The sequence below is a fragment of the Macaca nemestrina genome, chromosome 1 (assembly GCF_043159975.1).
Source record: "Macaca nemestrina isolate mMacNem1 chromosome 1, mMacNem.hap1, whole genome shotgun sequence".
In the NCBI taxonomy this organism is placed as follows: domain Eukaryota; kingdom Metazoa; phylum Chordata; class Mammalia; order Primates; family Cercopithecidae; genus Macaca; species Macaca nemestrina.
In genome coordinates this window covers 220,741,397-220,758,373 of record NC_092125.1, presented here as the reverse complement: position 1 = coordinate 220,758,373, position 16,977 = coordinate 220,741,397, and the positions used below count along the sequence as shown (strand labels likewise).

At 41.8% G+C, this 16,977-nt stretch overlaps 1 protein-coding gene across 7 annotated transcripts in view; it reads left to right on the top strand.

Annotated features, from left to right (window-relative positions):
• LOC105473203 (PR/SET domain 2) overlaps window positions 1-16,977 on the top strand; it is a 128,944-nt gene that overhangs the window by 46,026 nt on the left and 65,941 nt on the right. For all 7 annotated transcript variants that reach the window (XM_071100430.1, XM_071100416.1, XM_011726858.3 and 4 more), the window contains one exon: window positions 6,538-6,664. In XM_071100430.1, the coding sequence (XP_070956531.1) occupies window positions 6,538-6,664 (127 nt within the window). The remainder of the gene's footprint in view (window positions 1-6,537; window positions 6,665-16,977) is intronic.

Here is a 16,977-nt window from a genome sequence, read left to right as displayed (position 1 = left end):
GACTCCGTCTCAAAAAAGAAAAAAAAAAGACAGATCCTCACATTATACATGGAGATATTCTAAGGCAAAATTTCAAGCCTGTTAAGATGGATGGTTGTTGCTTTTTGCATTAGATAGGCAAAATTGCTATAAGGCAAATTTCTCTTTATTCACTTCCATTAAAAATGTCATACGTTGGAGAATAGTCTACGAGAAAAATGATCTCCATGGAATTGAACACTTTTGATGAGCACATATTTCAAATTGTGGCCAGCTTTGCAGTGTGCTGTGTTTTGTTAGTGGCGTGGCAATAGGCCTTCTGGAAGTTTAGTTAACCTGTAGCTGTTTAATTTTGCTGCATCTTTCCTGACATTGTTAGCCAACTAGACTGACTTTTACCACGTTTATACCCAGGTCCTTGTGTCCAATCCCTGCAGATTTTTTGTTACACTTTCTTATTTAGGACTTTAAAAACCTGTTTTCAATTTTTATTCTGCTAGATCGTAGTAGCATGCTTTTCTAGTAGGTATTACTCTACAATTTTCTTATATTGGAGTTTGAAGTTGGATTCAAGAATGCATTCTGTTTCTCAAAAGTATTTAAAGTGAGAAATACATATGGTTGAATCAGTGAGGTAGAATCTTAGTGGAGATGAAATACTCACTAGGGGATGAATATGAGACAACAAGGTAATAGGAAGGAAGATTTTTTTTTTTTTTTTTGACACGAGTGTCGCTGTGTCACCCAGGCTGGAGTGCAGTGGCATGATCTTGGCTCACTACAAGCTCTATCTCCTGGGTTCAAGCCATTCCCCTGCCTCAGCCTCCCAAGTAGCTAGGACTACAGGTGCCCGCCACCACGCCCGGCTAATTTTTTGTATTTTTAGTAGAGATGGGTTTCACCATGTTAGCCAGGATGGTCTCAATCTCCTGACCTCGTGATCCATCCGCCTTGGCCTCCCAAAGTGCTGGGATTACAGCCTTGAGCCACCGTACCCGGCAGGAAGGAAGTTTTGAAGGCATGCAAGCTCATGTAGATATTAGGACACTGCAATTCCTTCATTATACTTCAAGTTAAAATGTGTTCATCTCTGATGCAAATTCACAGAAACACTGAGAAGCAAGATAGAATAGTGGTTGGGAGAGTGAACTCTGAGGCCAGACTGCCTGTTTTAGATCTTGACTTGCTGTGACCCAAGGCAAGCAGGTGTGACCTGACTAGCTTTGTAACCTTAGCTAAGTCCCTCTTTGTGCCTCAGTTCCCTCATTGTAAGATACCGGTAATTACGGTATTGACCTCATAGGGTTGTTGTGATGATTGCATGGGTGAATACAGATAGAGCTCCAGCACCTAGTAAGTGCTAATAAATGATTGCTGTTATTTTTCACAAGGTGGTATGGTGTCACGGTCAGGAGTGGGGACTCTGGAGCAGACTGTCTTGTGAGCAAATTTTGGCTTCTAGATATGTGACCATGCGAAGGATCTCTCTGTGTCTTAGTTTTCTCATCCATAAAATGGAGGTAATAATAAAACTGCTTCATAGTTTGTTGTGAAGGTTAAACAAGCCTATATATATATAAGGTTCTGTGAACAGTTCTTAGTTCAGTGTAAGTCCTCAAGTGTTAACTAGCTATACTAGTACTATTATTTTTACCTTTGTCCGAAATAACATAGTTCTGATTTTTGAAGACCTCCCCCAGTCTTGATCTTTGATATTTGCTCAAGTATGTACAAAGCCTCTCAGATTTTTTACTAGTGATTATCTTAACTCTATTCTTCTAGATTAAGTGTTCCGTGGGTTAGGTTTTCTAAAGAAATTACATGTGATGCTCTGTGGGCTCTGTATCTTCTCAGATTATTATTACACCCAGATAATTGGGAAATCTCAGCACTGGTTTTGTTTGTAATATGATTAAAAACGATTTAAAATTCCTGAAAGTTAGCTGTTAAGTCTGCTATCTATTCATTCCTCTGTTCGTTAGTTTGGTGAATATTTATTGAGAGTCTGCTGTGTACCGAGTTCTCTCCTATGGTAGTGAACAGGACAGACAAGATTTCTGGTCTGGTGGATGTTCCGTGTTACAGGGGAAGGGCAGATAGTAAGTAAATAAGAAAGTAATTTCCGGTAGCGATTAGTGTGTTAAGACAGTAAAATGTGATAAGAGACTAGCTAGGTAGGAGAGGGCTGCTTTGTCTCCAGTGAGTCAGGGAAGGCCTTCCTGAGGAAAGACGTTTGAACCGCACTCCTTGGATAGGAAGGATCTGGCTACGCAAAGGTCTGCTGGAAGAGCAATCCAGGAAGAGGAGTGGTAGGAGCAAAGGCTTTGGAGTAAGTATAAGCTAATGGTTTTTTTTTTTTTTTTGAGATGTAGTCGTGCTATCGCCCAGGCTGGAGTGCAATGGCGCAATCTCAGCTCATTGCAACCTCCGCCTCCTGGGTTCAAGCGATTCTTCTGCCCCAGCCTCCTGAGTAGGTGGGACTACGGGCGTGTGCCACCACACCCAGCTAATTTTTGTATTTTCAGTAGAGACGGAGTTTCACCATATTGGTCAGGCTGGTCTCCAACTCCTGACCTCGTGATCTGCCCACCTTGGCCTCCCAAAGTGCTGGGACTACAGGCGTGAGCCACCGCTTTTGTTTTTTATTTTAAAGGAATAGAACAAAAGCCCATGTGGCTGGAGGGAGGAGGAGAGGAATCTTAGGAGATGAGGCTGGTGAGGTCCACAGGGATGTGTGAGGTTTTTTTTTTTTTTTTTTTTTTGAGACGGAGTTTCATTCTTGTTGCCCAGGCTGGAATGCAATGGCACGATCTCAGCTCCCAGCAACCTCCGCTTCCTCAGCTCAAGCGATTTCCTGCCTCAGCCTCCCAAGTAGCTGGGATTACAGGCGTGCACCACCATGCCCGGCTAATTTTGTATTTTTTTAGTAGAGACAGGATTTCTCCATGTTGGTCAGGCTGGTCTCGAACTCCCGACCTCAGGTGATCCGCCCGCCTCGGCCTCCCAAAGTGCTGGGATTACAGGCATGAGCCACCACGCCCGGCTATGGGTGAGTTTTAGGCTTAAGTGCTGTTCACCCATTGGAGAGTTGAGGCCGAGAGCTGACCGATGACTTTTTAAAAGACCGAGCTGGGGACTGGATTGTAGGTGGGTATGACTGGATGCACTTTTGTGTTTTCGAGCGATTCTGGAATACTTCTCTAATTTTCTAATATTTCTGACACATTTTTCTATTATTCCTTATCCAGTATAAGGAATATTAGAACCCTTGCTTCTTCCCAATTTGTTTGGTAAACTTTCAAGTTTATTTATATATGCTGATGTTTAAACAAGAGAATATAGAGCAGATTCTTGGTTTTATACCTGTCTGAACCCAAAGAGAAAGTGGGAAGAGTTTAAAATCTTTGTTGTTGTTAATTTTTTCTTTAATATCAAAATATATTTAAAAAGAGGTTGTTTGGTCTTTTGACTTTATTTTTTTAATGTGGATTTATATTTCCATTGTTGAAGGGATTAATTTTTCTTTTCTTCTGAATTTGACTTAAAAATGCTAACCTGTACAGAAGAAGAAAAAAACACAATATAGTATGGAAGAAAACAAGCCTTGGTTTAAAAAAAAATTATTATTTTCCTCTTCATAGGGTCTATTGGTGTAGCTGTTTTAATATAAAGTTGCGAAGCATATATAGCTCCGTAATATAACCATTTCAAGTTACTAATAATTTTTGTGGTGTTTTGTTTTCTACTACTTGTTTATTTTTATTTATTTATTTATTTATTTATTTTTAAGATAGGGTCTCGCTCTGTCTCCTAGGCTGGGGTACAGTGACACAATCTTGGCTTACGCAGCCTCCGCCTCCCAAGCTCAAGTGATCTCCCACTTCAGCCTCCCGAATCGCTGTGACTGCAGGCACACACCACCATGCCTGGCTAGTTTTTGTATTTTTAGTAGAGACAGAGTTTCGCCATGTTGCCCAGGCTGGTCTCAAACTCCTGTGCTCAAGCAGTTTGCCCACCGTGGCCTCCCAAAGTTCTGGAATTGCAGCCATGAGCCACTATGCCCGCTAATAATTTTGAAGGCTATTTAGCAGCTAACAAATATGTTCCTCTTGATCTAACACTTCACCAGTGCTAGAAATTTTATATTTGATTTGTGATACAGATTCTGGTGTGTTTTTACTTTGTGTGTTTTGCAGCAACAAGAACATCTTAGGACATGAGTGCCCTCCCAAGTAGAGTTTATGAGCGCCCTCACCAAGTTGCTAGTTCAGTTATCACTTCACTGACAACTGCAGTGGAGTGAACAGGGAAACTTAAGTTCTTATTCTTAGAGGTATCTTGAAAATGTCCGGTAGTATCTTCTAGCCAGTTCTCTGGTTATGTCATTTCAGTGGGGAATTAATGGGGAGTGCGTTTGTTTTCACTCCTTCCCATATTCTTTTTTGCATTGGTTTTAAGACTTTACATATTTCTGAGAACTCTAGTCATTTCAAGTATTAGTTGACAGCACCATTTCTTAAATATGTGACATAACAAAAAATAGAGAAACTGTACATTTGGAATTTATATAATCTAGAAACAGTTTACTTTAACATAAGCCTGCTGTTTCAACAGATTAGCTCATCAGAATGCCAAAAGGTGTTTGTGATGGCTGTTTTAACTCATTGATATCTTATATATTAAAGTAAGTTTTTTGGTTAGATTTAACTGATTCAAGAAGGGAAATCATGTATTGGTTCAAAAGTAAGAAAAAGGCAGATTTTAGCCTTCTTAGGGGTGGGGGAGAGCCAAGGAAACAGCAGCTGCCTTTTCTTTTAAATAACTTAGAATATTTTAAAATTTGGACTATAGAAACAAGTTCTGCAGTGAATTAAACCAAGTAATATTTACTTTTAGGGGCTTTATCTAGACTAGAAGGTATGTTGAAGTGAGGAACTATTTTGTTTCTAAACTGTAGGTGGAATTTCCCTCCCTGCAAAAAAAAAAAAAAAAAAAAGAAAAGAAAAAAACAAAAAGCAGGAGCACTCTCTTAGATAACCATTGTGCAAAGATCCAAATCAGGAAGCTAACAGCAACACATTGTTTTATTAGGTAATATGTACACCTGACTCAAATTCTGTCAATTGTTCCAGTCATCTCTTTGTAGGAAAAGAAAACGTTTTCACATTGGATTGTCATGTCTCATGTGTTTGGCTGGTACCTTAGTCTTTGTTTTTTTACAACCTTTCAGTTTTGAGAACTGGTTGGTTATTTTGTAGACTGTCCCAAAGTTTGAGCTTCTCTTATGTTTCATCATGATTAGATTCGATGTATGCATTTTGGGCAGAAATCTACCAGAAGTGATGCTCTGTTTTCTGTGCATTATATCAGGAGACATATGATGTTGATATGTCTTATTACAAAAGTGTTGTTTTTTTCTTTTGTAATAAATATTTTATGGGGAGATATTCTGAGGCTATGTATTTTGTTACTCCTCAAACTTTTACCTGCTTTTAGCATCCATTTATGATTCTTGCCCGAATTAATCATTACTGTGATGATTGCCAAATGACGATTTTCTAATTCCAACATTTCTTTTTTACTGATCAGTTGGGATCTCCTTTAAGGAAGAGCTTTCCTTTTTATTTACTTGGTCATTCCTGCATTCATTCACATCAGGCTGGACTCATGGATTCTCATTGTATTCAGTGGATTTTAGATAGAATTTTACTTGTATTGATAGCCTTGAAACTTTTCTCACAGATCAATCGCTGTGAGAGAAACCAATAAGATGTTTCCCCAAATTCTAGGGGTGTGAACTTTGCACTCAGTGGATCTTCGGGATCTTGTTCTGGGTGGAATCAATTTGATGGTGGCCCTCACTGCTTCCAGCCATACGTGGCTTAAGAATGTGATGGTTTAGGAGCACAATACATGGGAAATACTTCCTGCTGTATTTAAAAGTTAAAATGTGGAAGTTTGATGTCCGGTCCGAAGGGCGAGGCACTGACCTCCCTGGACCCGAGCAGGTTGGTGGCCCCGGGCGGCCTCCCGTTGGCGGCTCTGGGATAGAAACCGCGGCGCATTTGTAAGTGCTTGCGCGTGGTTCCTCCTCGTTGTCCTGTTAAAGTTGCTCTTGGTCTGGAATGCGCGCTGGTCGTTATCTTTCAGCACTCCGCTTTCCACGCCGCACGCTTTTCAGTTATGCTTTATATTTCTCCTCGACTTAGATTTCGTGAGCTTTTAAAATGGTCCCATGTTTTATTTTTTCTCGTGCGTGGGCCGTCGTGAGGCTTTAAAGAGGAAGCTGTGACAGCACCCGGGCTCCGCTGCTCGTCACCTGGCCTTCCGCGCCCCTCGCCCCGCGCCGCGGGTGCGGTCCTCCCTCCAGCAGAGGGTTCCGGGCGCCGGCGCGGCCCGCACGGGGCCGGGAGCCCTTCCTGCCGGCTGGGTGCGCGCGACGCCGCCGACAGCTGTTTGCCATCGGCGCCGCTCCCGCCCGCGTCCCGGTGCGCGCCCCGCCCCCGCCAACAACCGCCGCTCTGATTGGCCCGGCCCTTGTCTCTTCTTTCCCCGCAGCCAATCGCGCCGGGCGAGGAGCTCCTGGTCTGGTACAATGGGGAAGACAACCCTGAGATAGCAGCTGCGATTGAGGAAGAGCGAGCCAGCGCCCGGAGCAAGCGGAGCTCCCCCAAGAGCCGGAAAGGTAGGAGCCCCCGGCCCGCCCGCCCGCCCGGTCCCGGCGCCACGCCCGTCTGGGACGCCGCCCTGCCGCCCCCGCCGCTGCTGGCCCGACCGCGAGGCGGGTCGCGGGCTCGGGCGGCGGCGCCCGCGGCGTCTCGGTGACCTTTTCCGGACTCGGCCGGGCCCCGGCCCCGCTCCCGCCCCGCGGTCCCGCTCAGGCCCTGCGATCGCCGCCCTCCCGCCCTGCCGGCCGGCCCCGCTGCTGAATCACGGCCGCCGCGCGCTCCGGCTGTTTCCTAACTTGTGACTTAGCTCCCGGGCGGCGGAAAGTGCGCGGACGCCGCTTCGGGGCCGGACATTCTCCCGCTGGCACCCCGAGCCGCGCTCCGCAGTTGCGCTCACGGCGGGCGCTGTAGTCCTTTCGCGGCTGGCGTGACAGCCCCGGCTCCGCAGACTCGGGCCCGCCGCGCAGGACGCGGGCCGCGTCGGCGGCGGAGTCGGGGTGGGGGAGTGGGGGAGGCAGAGACAGAGAGAGACAGAGACAGGAGGCGGCGGGGAGGGCAGGGAGACAGCGGGCGCGGTGGGCTTCCGAAAGGATGCCCAGGGGGATGTGGAAGTTAGAGAGCGTGTGGTTTTGTCGTTTTGGCTCAATTCTCATAGTTTTACGACTTCTGATGATTTCGAACAAAAGGTAAAAGTGTAGTCACGCTTAAAAAGGAAGGGGATAGTTTCTGGGTAGGAAAATAGTTTGGTTGGCTGTATCATATTTCCAGCTGGCATACTGACACGTTGGGAATTTTTTTTTTTAATGAAGAATTTTAATGTGAATTCAGGAATCGTTCATAGATTCCCAGTTTGAAAATATGCCAAAGCACAGTATGATAGTTTCTTATTGATACAAATACAGATTTGTGGGTTTTTTTTTTTTTTTTTTTTTGCTCGCCTGAGGTGTTAAGTAGATTTTTTTAGTCATCTGAACGAACGAGTCTATTCTTTACCCAGAACATTGCAAAGCGAGTTGTGGAAGTCATACTGTAAATAAAATCATGTCGTAAACTCGATTTAGGAAAATGTTAAAATCGACTTTAAGGAATGTAGGCAAGAAGTCTGTTCTGATTTTTCAAGTATGTATGCTTTGTGTATCACCACAAAATGGAAATACAATTAATTTCCCCGTGAGACAGTTAGTAGGCCTTTTACTGAATATGCATTGTCTATTTATTGAATGTGATTTAGTCACTGCTTTAGAGCGTTCAATGCTTTTGATCCTGAATCAGATGATCAGAGTCTAGAAAATTCCCAGGTTTTTTTTTTTTTTTTTTTTTTTTAAACTTTTAACTGAGTTCTGGGATTTTGTTAATATTGGGCTTAGTGCTTAGTTGTTTGCAGTGATAACTTTTTATGTAATTCAACTTGTTCCTTTATTTAGTATTCCTTTTGTTTACAACTAATGTTACCAGCCTTCCAGGTAAGTTGTTATTTGTAGGGGGCTGGAGATGGGGAGGACAGGACTCTCTTTACTGTGCCACTAATCATAACTAACTCCTATACTTAAATAGATTTGTAGTTTAATAGCAACCTTACTTTAACGCTTTTCTCTGTTTGGCATACTTTGGTGTGCATGTTTAGAACATATGTCATTACTCTTTTGCTTTTTTATCTGTTTATTTTTCTCTTAGTCGGATTTGGGGAAAAACTTGAACATATACTTTCTGTTTTATTAGTGATATATGAACTTGATATCTGCATTTTTATACCTGGGTAGACTGTTGGTGTTTCGTATTGACTTAAATAGTTCATATTTATTATTATCCTATTATTTTGTACTACTCTGGGCAGCCTATAACTCAGAATCCTAGGTTTCAATTAATTAAAAGACTTATGCTTTTGCAAAGCTCTCTCTTGGAACTTACAGTCTGTGTTTAACAGCTTGCTGGTAAAGAGATCTGTTTGCTCTCTAAGACTTAAGCTTTGGACAGTTTAAATAATGAGTCAAACCTTTTTTACTTTTAAATTAAATACTCAGTTAAAACCAATTTATAGCTTTCAAAGACCTGAAATGGAGTCTTTTTTTTTTTTTTTTTTTTAAGTATTAACTCAGTTCTATTTAGGTCTTATGTGTGACCTCAAACATTTAAGTAGTATCTTTTCAGGCAGTGATGTCAGAGAGCGAATCAACATAAATGTCATTCAGAGGCAATGTTAACTTAGTATTGCTGAAAGCCGCATGTTGAATACATAGAGCCGACAGGTAGATTGACAGTGGGCTTGACTTCATTTTCATTATGAGACAGAGAGAAAAACAAAGGGCTGAATTCTTCATAGTTCTGGACTTCAGCTCCTTTGCATGACAGCTGCTGTACTTACAGCTGTGCATTGCATGTGGTGCCTTTCAGAATTCATCAGATCGCTGGTGGATCATAAGGCGTGTTTGGGCAGAGCAAAGCCCTGGTTTCTTTACATACAAAGGAGTGGCCTCTCCTCTCTCCCCTCCTCACATCTCCTTTCTCCTCCCCTCCCCTCCCCATATTCATTCATTCATCTAATGTTTATTGAGCCCCTGCTGTGTGTTAGGCTCTCTGCTGGGTTGTAGCACACGGTGATGAGGGAAAAAGCAGTGAGTGGTAACTCTTCTCATGGCGCCTGTAGTCTAGTGGGGAAGACAAACATTAAATCAGTAAATAGCTGATCAGCGCCTAGATGGTTGGCATGTAGTAGGCCCTCAGTAAATATTAATTGATTGACAAGGACTCACACAAATGTTTTAGAAAGGAAAAGAATGCAGTGCGGTGAGAACACAGTTCATATTGGCTCCGACCGTGGAGCCTGCAATTTTACCATGGGCCAAAGATGGATATACATCAGGCATTTTAAACTGGAGTTTAATTTGGATTCCCAGTTTTGTAATTGAGCTTCTTCACTTTTTACACATCTGAGCAGCCTCTATGCAATGAAAAATAAGTTCCTTAGATGGAATAGATTAAGCTTTCAGGTAGAGAGCAAGGAGAGTTTTTAGTGTCCGGTGTTTCAGGCTATTTTAATGTGAACCACAGAAAAATTACAATTATAAAATAGCATTGAAACAGCCAAATTTAGAAGTATTTCTCATCTTCTTGATCTCTGTCCCCTGTTTGTTTTGGAGACAAATGAGAAATTGAATTTGCTTGTTAGCAGTAAGCAGTGACTGTTGGCAAATGCTCTTCCAGAGTGTAGATTATAATAGCAGTGTTTGCTCTATCAGTTACATAAGAGCCTTACCTGAAATTCTTTTACCTGGAGAAACAACAGTGGCTTTCTACAAATGGGCTTGGTGGAAGGAATGAAAAAGACGGGATGCCTGGGCATTTACCAGGTGTGCGACTTTGGACAACTCATGTCACCTTTCTGAGATGAAGTTTCCGTAGCCTGAAAAAGGAATATCATCATATCGATGATGGTTGTGCCACCTAACCTCACAAAGTTGTCAAGAGCAAGTGATATAATAGAAGCATGCTCTGTGAGGCTGTGGGCTCTTGGGAACTGTAAGTACCAACTCTCCCAACATGGCTGGCGTTTACTTCCCTGCTACTTGCGGAGGAACGACTGAGTTGGTGACTCATTTAATCAATGGGGATTTATGGAGCACCTGTGTAAGCTCAAAATAAGCACTGGGTCTCTTCTTTCCCTCTTCCTTCCTACGTCACAGCCCTATTCTGTGCTGATTCACCCTTGTTTTAGGCCTAGGTTCTAACCTATTGACCTCGCTGTTCACAGCAGATTGAGAGAGAAGAGTGTATATTTATAGCAGCAAGAAGTTTTATACCTGAAAGCTGGACAGAGAAGAAGACAGAAGGTTTATAACAAAATCAGTAATGAATTATAAAGAACAAGTTCCTTAAGGTCACTTAGTAGGTTCAGATAGTCCTTCCTAAAAACCGTAAGTAGTACCTGAGAATATCAACTAGTTTATAAGTATTTATCTCAGCGACGTTTAGTCACCACAGAACAGTTATTATAATCAGCTTAGCAAAGTAATATTTTATCTGTCTCTACGATCAGAATTTAAATTAAAAATCTTGGTACTGTGAAGAACACTCAAGTTTTTTGAAATTGTGTATATTTGAAATTCTTCTGTAAAGGTGCTAAATAACAAGTCTTTAGAAACTTAAAATATAGGGAGGTAAGAGAGCCACATGCAAAGATAACTCAGTCTAAGGTAGTCTAAAAAAAAGTGCAACACGGATTGTATAGGCAGTAAGGACTATTGGCCCTCCCTAAGAGAAGGAAAAAGGGATGCTGAGCTGGGCTGGCCAGGGAGCCTTTATGTAGAAAGGGTGGCAGGATGGGGACATTTCAGAACAGAGAGAGGAAGGAGAAGGACGTCAGGAGGAACCTTGGGGCCTGAGAAGTTGTAACTGTCTGGATGGTCTTCCTCTCTGTTATTTAACAAGTATTCCTTGTGTCTGTGTCAGGCACTATTCTGGGTGCTGGAGTTTCAGCAAAGAACTAAAATGACAAGGGTCCCTGTTCACATGGAATCACATTCTGGAGAGTGGGGAGTACAGGCCAACAGATGAAGTAGGTAAACCTTGTCAATAGTGTTTTGTAGGGTGGGTGGGGGAGGTATGGCCTGACTGTAGGTGGGAGGTCAGGGGTGACCATTCTGAGGTTGTGACATAAATGACACAGACGTTCTAGGGGCTGAGGGCTCCGGGAAGAGGGACCCAGTTCTTTTAGTAGTTCTACTCACGTAGAAGCCTACATGAGTATTTTTAGATTATGAAACTCAGTTCTGCAAATGGACATATACTGGCCCTTTGGTGCCGCACCAAGTGGCTGGGTTGGTTGTTGGGGGAGATGAGAGAGATGACTACAGCAGGCACCATCCTCCTCCAGTGCAGAGTCTCCAGTCTGTTTCATGACAGCCATGCGCAGGTCAGACTTAGTGGGTGTTCTGGTTGATGTGGGAGAGAAGGAAATGGACACTTTGCAAAATTGGATAACTTGTCCAAGATCGCCCTACCAATGAGTGTCACAGTTGGAATTTGAACCAGGTTTCCCATGCCTTTTCTTCTATATGATATGGAGCTTTTTGTCCACTTCTACATGCAGTTGACAACTACAGAAGTGACAACATTGGTTCCATTTAAAGTTGAAATTAGAGAATACATTTAATAAACACAGAGAGTGGACGGGCTTCCGTGGAGTTTGATCTCCTAACCTTTCGTAGCAGCCAGCAGCTGTGTTTCAGGCTCCAAGCTGAATGACAGAGGCCTGACTCTGGTGTCTGAGGATGATGATAGATGGGCCCTATGCTTACTGGGTGCCTGGTGGGCAGGTTCTGTGCCCGCTGACTTACAGGGCACTGGCCTGTAGTTCCTGTTTGCAGGTGCTGGAGCAGGATGTGGAGTGCTTGGACATGGCAGTGTGTTCCTGTGTCCGGCTTTATGCTGGCAAGCTTGTGGCATTAGACACAAATGAGCTGTTTCCGGGTTGGTCAGTCTTAGAGGAGCCTGTCTCTGCTGTAGCTTTCTGGCTGCCTCCTAGCTGAGGGTGCCTTTTGCTGAGCATTGAATGTTCCATCTCTAGTGGTTGTATGCCAGGATGAACTCTCTGCTGCTGTTGTGGTGGTCTGTTTTTAAGAGCTCAGTATGGTTTTAATTAGTACTTTTTCAACAGTAGGAGTTAGGGAATTGTAAAAAAAAATTGCAGTTCTGCTGCTGCTACTAAATTGCTCCAAATTTAGATGAAAATGTTGGTCAGTATTTTCGTTTCGTGCCTTTGATTCTTATGTCTATCCTTGTTTACAGGGAAATTATGTGGATTAACTTAAATTTTTCAAAGCATTTTGCAAATTTTTCAACTGTATTTTAGTGGGTGAATTTGCAAAAATCCTAACATCCATGATTTAAAAGTTTTAAATATCATAATTGAGTGTATTGGGAACCATGCTGTGCCCTATTTTTAGATTGTTATTTTGGTTCTCTTGTCCATATGTAAATTGGAAGGTGAGACTTGCCTAATACAGAAAAAAGGTTTGATTATGATTAAATTTTCTAAACAATATAAAAGAGGTAACAAGACCCTTATAGTTGGTTCAAAATAGTTTAGTTGATTTTAACAAATCCACTTATAATTTGAAAGTAAAAAACTCAGTTTCCTGTGTTTTCCTTAAATATGAACACTAGGTTATTTTTCCAAATGATGAATTTTTATTTTTTTTTAAACTCTTGAAGTGTTTTTTTTTTCCCTAGGCAATTTCATGTTCCAGTTTACAGATAGCTGTTACGATATTGAAACTTAATGTTCGTGGGAGCATTATAGAGAGGAGGGTGTAGTTACTTTATTTTTAAATAAAATAACTTTTAAAGTTTATTTATTTATTTTGTAGAGACAGTCTTTCTGTGTTGCTCAGGTTGGACTCGAACCCCTGAGCTCAAGCTGTCTTCCTACCTTAGCCTCCCTAATAGTTGGTATTACAGGCATGCACACGGCGTAGCTTTGTATTTAAAGTTGCCTCTAAAGAATTGAGGAATTGGAGGCCGGGCGCGGTGGCTCATGCCTGTAATCCCAGCACTTTGGGGGGCCGAGGCGGGTGGATCACAAGGTCAGGAGATCAAGACGATCCTGGCTAACATGGTGAAACCCCATCTCTACTAAAAAAAAACAAAAAACAAAAAAATGAGCCAAGCATGGTGGCGGGCCCCTGTAGTCCCAGCTACTTGGGAGGCTGAGGCAGGAGAAGGGCATGAACCCAGGAGGCGGAGCTTGCAGTGAGCTGAGATCGCTCCACTGCACTGCAGCCCAGGCGACAGAGAGAGACTCCTTCTCAAAAAAGAATTGAGAAATTGGATAAATATCCCAAGAACACCATTGTCGAGGTTAAAAATAGACATTTCTTTTAGTTAAAGGTTGTATGGAGAACTGAAGTTGAAGTTTCAGGTGGACTGGCGTGGTACTTTGTTGGCATTCAGATGGCTTGTTTATATTTCACGTGCTGCCAAGTACAGGCCTAAAGTTTTATTTTGGCCATCCATCTGGCTCAGAGTGTTTCATTAGTGTTCATAATTTGGTTGAAATAGTTTAGAGGAGCTGAATGACCTGGAGAAGCAAAAGTTACTTGAAAATGCTATTGTTTCTCTAAGTGGAAAAGAGAAATACTGAAAGTAGCTGTTTTTTTTTTTTGTTTTTTTTTTTTTGCCACTCAGATTAAACCAGTTTTCATACAAGAGTTCTTGGCTGAATTCATTTATTACAGTGTATTTTGATATGGACATATGTCATGACTTGACACTTATTTGCACATCATGTCATTATGCTGTGAATCACTCATTTCTATTGATGATGACAATGACAGCAATTACACTTGTTTCTAGTATTGTGCTGGTTGCCCTGTGTATACCATAGCTAATCCTCCCAATAACCCTGCAAAGTTAAGATCCGTATCCTCATTTGTAGAAGAGGAAACCGATGCTCCGTGGGGCTTCATACTTCGGCCAAGTTCACACAAGGTCCTAAATAAAAGGCTCTGTCTCTCTAAATCCAGTTTTTATGCATAACGTTTGTAAGTAGGACAGTTATACTGTGTAAGTTGCCATGTTTTATTTGCTTTACTAACTGGCCAGGGTGTATTTTCACTGCTCACTGTAAGAAGTGCCCACTTTAATCCTAAATACCAAGACTATGGTTAAGTGAAGTGTTTGGTGTAGGAAAGCCCAGTCATGACGACACCTTCAGCTGTTTTTGCTTTGGAGATTTATGGATTGCATAGGTATATTGTATTTTGAGCATCCCAAATAAACAGTTTTTTAAAACACAGATTGCATTTTCACCCCTTTCCAGCTGTTGTCTATCAGGTATTTTTTAAATGACATATTTGTTGGTTTAAGTTTCTAATGAATATTTTCTTTCTCTTGGGTTTTATGTTATTTTGGCATTAGTTTTGAAACCAAAAGAGCACAGTGAGACATTGCTTTTGCCCAACTCCCTCTGCAGTGCAGAGTCAAGGATTCTAGAGCTCTTTCATTTTGTCTTATTGATGAGAAGCTTCAGCTTCCAGCTCTGCAGCACTGGCCTTGTATTGAGACTGGCTTAACAGTCTGACTGTTCCACCAATAAAAATACACATTTTAAAGTTTTCTTAAGTTGAATGTTACAGATGATGAACACGCTTTAATTAACGTGTACTCTAAAGATTAATTACAGAAACTGTAAGTGCAATTCTGATTTGTTTGTGGATATAATTGAGTTATATCCTGCTTGTTTTTCAGTTTTGGGTGGTGATATTTTGTTTATTTGTTTTGCCAAAATGTTTATTTGCAGAGGGGGGTAGAATTTTTTTTTTTATTTTTTACTTTTTCATTTAAGAGAAATGCACATGAACTATTTGAAGCAGTACCTTCTTCAGAGGTTTTGTTTGCTGATAAAGCTTTCCTGTTCTAGCTGCTTGACTCATTCCAGAGGAGAACCATTAAAGGAGACCAGAAGGTGAAAACAGTCACCCTATAACCTATCCGTGTGGACTCCTGAATTTTCCTAAGAAGGGGCACACGTTGATTTCCTCATTGTCTTTATCACACAATAGATTCTTAGAATATGTGTGTCTATATAAAATTTGGCCGGGCGCGGTGGCTCAAGCCTGTAATCCCAGCACTTTGGGAGGCCGAGACGGGCGGATCACAAGGTCAGGAGATCGAGACCATCCTGGCTGACACGGTGAAACCCCGTCTCTACTTTAAAAAAAATACAAAAAAAAAAACTAGCCGGGCGAGGTGGCGGCGCCTGTAGTCCCAGCTACTCGGGAGGCTGAGGCAGGAGAATGGCGTGAACCCGGGAGGCGGAGCTTGCAGTGAGCTGAGATCCGGCCACTGCACTCCAGCCTGGGCTACAGAGCGAGACTCCGTCTCAAAAAAATAAAAATAAAAATAAAAATAAATAAAAATTTTAAAGCTGCTTGAGTTTGTAGCCAAACGTAATATGGCTTTTTCTACTTGGAACTTTTACTGAGAGTACTTTATTCGATTGTTCCTTAAAGACTTCGTAAGTAGTGGCCAGGTGCGGTGGCTCACACCTGTAATCCCAGCACTTTGGGAGGCGGAGGTGGGTGGATCACCTGAGGTCAGGAGTAAGAGAACATCCTGGACAACATGGTGAAACCCCGTCTCTACTAAAAATACAAAAATTAGCTGGGCGTGGTGGTGGCTGGTACCTGTAATCCTAGCTACTCTGGAGGCTGAGGCACGAGAATCGCTTGAACTCGGGAGGCGGAGGTTGCCGTGAGCTGAGATTGCACCACTGCACTCCAGCCTGGGCGACAGAGTGAGACTTTGTCTCAAAAAAAAAAAGACGTAGTAAGTAGTTAACACCTCCCCAACCCCCCAAACATACTGTAGGCAAGGCAGAACTGCAGTTTGTAATCTATACTTTCATTTTTCAAAGTTCTTTAGCATTTTTCTTTCTATTCTAACCTGTTATTTGAAAAACAGGAGAAGGTAACTTTGTTTAAAAGGTTAAAACTTGGTGCGTGTTTAGTATTCTGAGGGATTCTGGGTAAGAGACTAGAAAATTCTCAGTGTTCTGGAGCATTTATTGTAGCTGCTTGCTATTTCCTGCTTCTGTGGCCATGATCCTGAAATTTAAAAATATTTTGATGAAAGTTTTAATAATCTAGTCAATGTGTAGTTATTTTAGATGCTTATATATTAAAAGTACATACCATTTTTATTTTTAATATGAGAATATTTGAATAGTTTCAGAGGCAAGAGATTTATTCTAATGAATAAGATAATTTGTGTGGTATAAAAAATAACACAGTTTATAAGATAAGAATATAACATCTAAAATACTGCTAGTTTGATACTTAGATAACTTTCAGTTTTATATGTTCTTATTGGTTTAATCAATGTCTGAAAGATGAAAAACTAATTGCACTCTCAATGAATTAGCTGTCTGTTACCAGTTATGGACAGTAGCAAAGGATTGACCAGTTAAAAAGAAAACTAATACAGCATTGCTTAGGCTAAAATTCGCCTGCACTCTTTTTTTTTTTTTTAAATTAAAACTACAGCGATAAACAATCTTTTTTCTTGTATTTATAATCCTACCTCTTGGGGCAGTCTTTTGTAGATTTCCTGAGACACCACATGCCACAAAAATGAAGGCAAACTGGTTTGTTCACCGATGTTTAGAACCCCAAAACGGAATATGTGCAATGTTTGAAGTTGCACTGCCATTCAGAATGGGCAACAATGCAATTTCTGAGCCTTTTGTTATTCTTTTTACCATTTGGCCTCTCAGGTTCAGTTCTCATTCTCTTGCCAGTTTGAGATGTAGGATATGCCTTTCTGGTTCTGTTGA